We start from the raw sequence: 8,262 nt of genomic DNA, 5'->3' as shown, positions 1-8,262 counted from the left end.
TACATGAGTAGGCTATAGTTTATTCATTAATCTACTTTATAACAGGTTGTTTTCATTTCCTGTAAGTTTGAATGAAGAAATAGAAATAATGGAATACTTGTTAAGCGGAGAATTGTCTCCTAAAGAAGAAGTTGCAAATGAATTGACAATTAAAGAAGTAGTAAAAGCATTTGATATAAGGTCGAGAATGTTAAGAACAAGAAGTTGCCGAGTTGGCTCTGAGATTGCTTCCGCTGAGCCTATCGAATTGCTGACGCTCGTAGCTAAATCAAACATGAGATGCGCCATTACAAACTCAAAAATATTCTTCCGCAATCGAAGAGACAGGCCGCGGTATTGGGTATTCTCTATCGACCATATTACCCCATTAAGTATTGAAAGTAAAAAATACCGAGATGGCTCTCGTATCAAGAATTTGCAAATAACGTGTCATATCATAAACTATGTCAAGGGATCGGTATTAAATGATGAATTCAGCAGATGGTGGAGGCAGCTCAGAGAAACAAAGATTCGTGCATCTAAATATTATAAATAAATAAATAACGTACTATGCTACATTTTTATGCTTATCCAACTCTAGTTCATCTTGATTCTGTTTTGTTTCGTTTTATAGTGGATGATTTGTTTTAGAATATGTAAATGAGATATTCCTATATACATAGCATTGCCGTTTGCGCAGTGTTAACGTATGTAGCATATCGATGTTGAAGCTGATTAGTAAATTTCTCAATTCAGAGCAGCAAAACAGGGTTAAATCCAAGTAATGAATAGGAAAGCAAGCGTACAGACAGACGAATAGAATCATTTTCCTGAAACCGTTTAAAAAATCATCAAGTACTTTCACTGACAGATTTAAGGAAACTAATAGGTAGTAAAATTCATTTTTACCTTTAGATGTGCTTATCCAATATCATGTCACCATTGAGTTATAAATAGCCATCTCTATTTCATAAATTTACGATGATCTTTGTTATTATATGCTTTACAATCACTCATATAAAAAGGCGGTTGTTACTTGCTAATGGAGTATTTATGATTTGAGGCTGTAGACGAATATTTTTTTCAAAGAAAAAAAAACCGCCGTACCTGTACAATCTCCTACTGTGGGTGATTTGGCATATTAATCGATTATGGAGAAAGTTTCAGATGATAGACAAAGGTAATGATGAATTAATATAGGTTGAAAAATGAGGGTAGAGTTACTACTTTTCTCTAGAATTAGTTCGAGTAATCATGAATGTACCATGACAAAAAGCACTATTCATCATGGTATATGCAAAAAAAAAAAAAAAAGAATAGGATTAACAATGATCGAAAACTAAATCAACCTGTGCTTTAAGAAATAGTAATTTAGAAGATTACAAGAAAAATCTATCATTACCTAGAAAACCACACTGCCTGGCTCAAGTTATAGCAACTCATAATGTAATCATGAAAAGCAAAAAATGTAAAAAGAGGAAGTACAAAAGAAAATAATGTTAATTATAAGCAATGGCGTATTTTCAAGAGGTTTATGTCCTATTCATAAAAATCATGTCCAGTTACATTTAAGCATGAATATTCTTTAGCAGACATCATATTTTTTTATTATTAAAAATTATTTATTTGTAAGTTGAATGGACAACACCAAAACTCCTTATTTTACTAATCTAATAGTTATTATAGCAGAAAGTAACTGTAGGAGAGGACTGTAGTAAATAGCCACAGCCTTCAACAGATGATTATCCATCAGCATAAATCATATGCCTGGTTACATTTCAACTTTTTATTCTTCATTAGCTTTTAAAATAAAACAAAAATCACTTTGTGTAAACAAAACCAAAGAATTTCAACCACAAGAATTGACATTAATACTTTACTTTATATTTTCTCTTGAGAACTATAACTTTGGCTTATTAAAGCGAGAACCGAAAGCTAATCAAGACGAAAATCAAATTATTAGGGATAGTTTAATTCTTTTCCAAAGTGTGCGTTACACACAAAAGTGAACATATATTTACCCCTATTTTTAAATTAAACAAGAAGAAAACACTATATATTTCTACATTAATAAAGTCTTTTTATACATGTCATGGATTAAATACAAAAAAATGGAGACTTTATTTTGCATATGTACTTTTGATGGCCAAAACTAAAAACTAGAAAAAACGGTAGGCGTTTCAATCACATTTAAACTTTATGCAGAAGAGTTGCACAAACAAAAAAGAGTGACACTTTCTTATCTGACATGGTATAAGCATCAGTTTAAGATGAAATGGCCTATCTGTTAGCTTTGAGAAATAAAAAATTACTTACAAGAAAGACTGATGAATGCAGCTGATCAATCAATTCTACTTGCCTTTGTTTTTGAATTTTTGGAAAATCTAAAATGAGAAAATAATTCCTTTTTCTTGTGTAATATTGTGATTATTTTTGGCATATCCAGCATTTTAACTACATAGCCTACTGAATTTTGTAGGTGAATTTATGTTGAGCGGAATAAATATTTTCGCTGTCGTTGGAAAAATTTCTACATTGTACTGAAAATAAATTGGTGTTGGCTGTTGACGGCATTGAGGACAAAAAAAGGGGGGTTCGCCTCATATAGCAACTACTGTGACATGAATATTAACCAGATATATAAGAGGATGAAGAAATCGGACGGGGTTTATTTTGTAATGACATGATGGGATTGTTGTAGAACAGAGTCTGATCATAACGGACATTGAATAATCACAACTAAAAGAAGTATATTAAAATTAATAAAAGATAATAATTTAAATCTTTATTAAATAAAATATATTCTTCTTCTTTTTATATAAAACTATCACCATTAGATTCATTCTATAAAGTAAACATGAACAATAAATAAGTCATGATCTTTACTATTCATCATATCTGTAAATGAATAATGATGGATCAGGTACCTAGTCAACTTTGATCTGACTGGAGGCATTTCATATAAATATATATTTCCTCTCAATGAAGACGGGACAACTCTCCCAAATCAGTTAAAGAACAATAAGATCTATAAAACAACGAATTAAAAATTTTCATAATCGATTCAGTGATCATTCTTCAATCAAACGTGTCAATGATTGGATCTACGCTCATAACTACTCATTTACCCGCCAACTGATAGAAGAATATAAATAGTAGACTTTGTAATGATTTCTTTTTAACAATTAAAATTGTCTTAAATAAAGTTCAGTCTCAAAAAGTATTCTTTTGGTTTATCTTTGTTATTACCTTTACCAGAACATAACAGGGATAACAAAGGGAAAACATGTCTCTCATGTCCAAAGCGAATATCGCCCATTCGATTCCTATCCTTGAAGGCATGACCAGATTGTATCCCTTGCGTTGTCCTTTTTGCACATCCATCAAAAGACATTGGACACCTGCAACAATGTGCGAATGTTTTTGAGATTCACAAAGGCACAGAATTCATCGAGGGACTGGAGAAAAACCAAGTGACTAATTTCTTATATTTCATATAACCCATCATGACATGAGAGAGTCAAAAAGAATGTGAAATTGAAGTCTAAAAAGTAAAGCAAAAATCAGTGAGTGAGGGTATTTACTTTTTTGTTTTTTTCCTTGTCCTCCTTTTTCTACTCTTACCATGGATTTGAAAGGAGAAAGATGCTTTCAAATGGTTGATATCAAGTGTATCCTTGCAACAAACTGTTAAATGCAGCAAATTATGACAAAATTGTAACTTGTTGCTCTTAGGCTGTGCCACCTTGGCTTCTCCGAAGCCAAAACTAGCACCAAATTCCAGTTGATGTATAACGGATATCATCGCTTCCATATGTTTGTCTTTGGTTGCATCATATGTGACGTTTGCTTAAATTTGGGAAGATTCTTTTCAGAATCAGCCATTATGTTTGAGAGAATTGGATCAACGCATGCATTCAGCTGTTCACATTCGCCAATGGATGGTTTTGTCTTAATCGTGTAAAGATTATTTACTTTCCAACCCAAGCTTCTGAAATAATCCCAATTTTGAAGCAAGTTTATAACCCTTAGATTACTGACGGAACAAAACTTGACGCTAATTTCTTCCTGATGAAATTGTGAAAAACATATTTTTTGAAGTTGACAATGAAGTCCATCATTTCACTGCAAAAAAAAAAAAAAAAAAAAAAAAAAAAAAAAAAAAAGAAAGATGATCTGAACCAAGGTTATATATCCACAATAAAAGTTATTTTTTGTCATTTTATACCACCATCATTACCATTGCTTTTCTTCCTTTTCTTCTTTTATATATAAAAAGCGCGTCAAATGATTATCTAATGAGTTTATTACATTTTTAATAATTGTTGTTGATTTATTTCTGATAATCTCAGTAGGATCCTTATCGTTAATTCTTTAAGTTGATCATCAGCGGTTGAATTTTCCAAAATTTCTACATAAACGAGTTCATGTTATTTCATAAACTCCTCTAGATTCCATCTTACCTTCCAACCACTCTTTTGTTTCAACCAATTCTCTTGTGAAATCTTGAAACAATAAAGTCTCTTGATCTTTATAACTTTGATTGATAATGACTTCAATTCCGAGCAATAACGATCTTTTACAAGTAATATTTGCATATCTCATGGATAATGCAAATTCAAAATATTCTCTTACAATACTTCGTTTATCAGGTGTATTTGCTTTTTATTATTGAATAAAAACGAGCACTTTTTTTGTATATGTTTCATGATCAACTTACTTGAACTGTGCAAAATGATATTTAAAGTCATAATAAACCTTTCGATCAATAATGGGTTATTTCCAATCCAATACCTACAAATAGATAAACATCGCATGCCATCAATACAACTCTACTTTACTTTATACGTCCTTGGGCGCCTTCCCACCAACCGACAAGCAAAGGAAAGAAAAAGACAGGGCCTGCTAAGCCTGCCAATCGATTCCTTTCTGTCTTTCGTTTCTTTTCCACCTCTAATCTCTTGGACACAAACAAAGAGGTACCTAATCGATCTGCCAATCCTTCCTCTACCGAACCTGCACTGGTCTCGCCTGATTTGGGGCTCCATCCAGCTAGTTCTCGAACGGCCAACGTGATGGAGGCCAAGATGATCTGTGATTGTCCTGCGGACGTATTTCGATCATACATCGTATCAATCACATAGCCTGTCACCTTTTTTGGCACGCCTGCAATCAGGGCAGTCAATGCATTCTGCTGCAACTGTCGAAAATGGTCAATTTCAAATGTCTCTGGAAAGCTAATCAAATGCTCTGCCAACGCTTTACAAGATTCATCTAATCACACACGTGAGTATCACTGTCTAGGATCTTTGGGCGTTACCTAATTCGGTTCCTTTTCCTGTGGACTGTCGGATCATTTCTTCTGCTGATTTTAATCCAATCTCAAGTCGGACCGGATCTTCTTTATCAGCCAAGTAACGCACCAAGTCGCGTATAAAGGCAGGTTTTTTATGATTTTTTGTTTCTCTCCTATTTCCTTCATCGTCTGATTCTTCTTCCATTGCATACGCTTGAAACTCTTCTTCGCCTAGAAAAAAAAATGAAAACTTGTTTTGCATCTGCACTTTTTTTTCGTTTACTTTCTTCTTGAGGAAGATAACTTGCATCTGGATCCAGCTCTTTCTCCTCTTCATCGTCTGTTTCCACCAAGGGATCTACTGTCGTTTCTTCCACTTTATCGTTCATGACAGTATCTAGACCGCATCAGATTTTCACTCTTGCCGCTGTAACCTTCACACTTACCTTCCTTTGGATTTTTTATGATTTGCTTTAATGCCAATAACCTATCATCTCCATCCAACAATCCTGTATTCAAAGGTTTTGTATCCAATCGACTGGAAACAGCCTCTGCTATCAGTGCTCCCAATTTGGCTGTCATCATCTCTGCTTGATCAAAATAAAATGAAACACTCATGACTAATCGTGTGCTAGGCATGATGTTATTACGAATGGTATCATCGTCCAGATATCCCAAAAGCACAAGCACACCTATCGTCACATCTATGATACAGATCAGTCCAAGCCCTCCTAGTCTATCTGTCTACGTACATTCTTTCTCTCGATAGGCAGCATGTTTAATGAAGACCGGATCTGACCACAATTGAATGACTTGCTTTGTCACTGGCGAGAGATCGAGACCAGCACAGAGAGCGGTGGCCACTGCTAATTTGGCCAGTCGGTCGTTGGCTAAGCTCCACTTGGACAAACGGAGCAAGGCACAGAGCAAGAAATCCTGGACGCGCAGTGTTTGATCTGCGTCAAACAAGACAGGTGCCAGCGCTTGAGCCTGGATGGCATGCTGGAGTGCATAGGAAAGGACGGCCTTGGTGATTTGATCGGCTGTGGAGATCACAGAAGTGGTATATTCAAAGATGGAAGGAAAAGGTGTGGGTGACTGAAGAGCGATAGGAAAAAGAGAAGCAATGGCTTGATCTATAACGATGATTAATCTTTCCGTTTTTTATCATCCACAACTACCTTCATAACCCTGACGTATCATCTTGCCCAAAAGTTCACCCGAGAATCGGACAGAGACTGCATGTTGAGCTACTGATTGAGCCAGTCGACCATAATACACTCGATCGCTATACCATGCTCTTGCTTCCCCTCCTCCTAACGCATTGGTCAATCGTCCGGGTATGGAACACAGCAGCGAGCAAAAGAACGGTATTTCGTCAGGCTCAAGTCCGGCAGGATATAGCTTGAATGCCGTTAGAACCACATGCTTTAGACCTGCCGCGATCATCTCCAAGGTGTCCAGAGATCGATCGGCGGATATGCATTCTAACAAAATAGGTAAACTCGTCTTGGCCATGACCACACCGATCGCGCTCGGGCTGTGTTCTATCCAAGCTGTCGACAGAACCGACTGACGGTAGCCTGAGAGTGAAAAGGCCCAGGAGGGCAAGATGTCGTGAAAGACGGTGAAGAGGTGTTTCTTCCAACTGGAATCGCGCACGATGGCTAGTTGCTGAGAAGGACTAAGTGGCGAATCAGAGCTGAACCACTCTAAAGGGTTTTGAATACAGCTCAAGACGCTCTCGAGGGAATCGGATCGAACGGACTGGTCGAGTGTTTCAAGTTGGTTAATGAATGTTTGTGCAGTTGCCATTTTATAAAAAAAAAAAATAGAACCAGAATACTTTGTTTTATCCGTCCTCTTTGAGATCCCGCCAACTGCCTGTTTTCGAGCCGGATTTTTCTAGGCAAATTGAGGACAAAAGAACCTTGTATAACTGTTTTCGCTGACGTTAAAATAATGACAGACACGAAATGATGGCACAAGTTCTCACTTGGAATACTATACTTTTTTAGCCATAAAAAAAAAAAATTCAAAACTTTCAAGACTATCAAGAAACAGTGCCTGCAGCGCGGTTTGGATTCTTGAAAACAGTAAATTCAAAACTGCTTTCTTGCTGTCAGCCCATGGTCTCACTTGATCCGGCCCTTTGGTTGCTAATGACCAGAACAAAGTGCAACTGTTGATCAAAGTGCCGCTTTGAATAACTCGTTGATGGCAAATTCAAGCTTTGTCCTCTCCAACTAATCCAAATGCTCAAAAGACATGACACGCTCAATTGGATTTATAAAAAAAGTATGTGGGCCCTGACATCCCCCTTTTTTTTGGGGATTCAATAGACAGAATTTGTGATAACGTTGACAATAGAAGAAAAAATGCGTGGCTTTTTTTAGTCTTTTATAGACAGCATCTACTTCACAAATCACGCGACTAAATGATTTGATGACAATTGTATTACGTTTTTACATGTCAGTAAGGCTGCAGCCTTATTGTTGTCGACTCCATTTTTATTAAATAAAACAAGGAATAGATCCTGATAGCCAGCTACTAGAATAAATAGCCGTGTTTCTGTTTATAGAGATTTTTAAGTCATATCTGTCGTCACTATCTTTTGTCATTTAATCTCAAGTCTTGTTTAAGCGAATAAAGATGGGATCAAAATAAAAGTATTCAAATTTAGAGTTATCTTCCGGCTTTGTTCATTCTTTGTGCTATGGCTTAGTGCAAAATTGAATTCTCTATCCAATGATTGTCAAAACATGTCAATGCTATCAACATGCGTGAATTAATTCCAGGCTAGAGTGTTTTTTATGTCTGGTTTTGCAATACGCTCAATGGATGGTTCTGAGAAATGGGTGATTGGAACAAAAGACTGCCCATGTTTCCGCTGTCTCAAACATTAGAATGGATGATAACATAATTACACCTAAATCGACTCTTCCACAAGAAAATTCACACCACCTATGCATACTCGTATTTTTCTA

The 8,262-nt window shown here is 35.9% G+C and overlaps 1 protein-coding gene across 1 annotated transcript; it reads right to left on the bottom strand.

Moving 5' to 3' along the window:
* Nucleotides 1-4,286: 4,286 nt before the first annotated feature.
* RO3G_11323 (uncharacterized protein) lies at nucleotides 4,287-7,090 on the bottom strand (the record flags this gene model as incomplete). The annotated part of the gene is made up of 9 exons (XM_067665907.1): nucleotides 4,287-4,390; nucleotides 4,443-4,640; nucleotides 4,700-4,773; nucleotides 4,821-5,253; nucleotides 5,300-5,506; nucleotides 5,559-5,672; nucleotides 5,722-5,979; nucleotides 6,028-6,411; nucleotides 6,457-7,090. The coding sequence occupies 9 exons, from the start codon at nucleotides 7,088-7,090 to the stop codon at nucleotides 4,287-4,289; spliced, it is 2,406 nt and encodes an 801-aa protein (XP_067522008.1).
* Between the last annotated feature and the right edge of the window lie 1,172 nt (nucleotides 7,091-8,262).

The sequence above is a fragment of the Rhizopus delemar genome, genomic scaffold (assembly GCF_000149305.1).
Source record: "Rhizopus delemar RA 99-880 supercont3.9 genomic scaffold, whole genome shotgun sequence".
Classification (NCBI taxonomy): Eukaryota; Fungi; Mucoromycota; class Mucoromycetes; order Mucorales; family Rhizopodaceae; genus Rhizopus; species Rhizopus delemar.
Note: the sequence above shows the minus strand (reverse complement) of the source record. Positions and strands in the feature narration are given on the sequence as shown.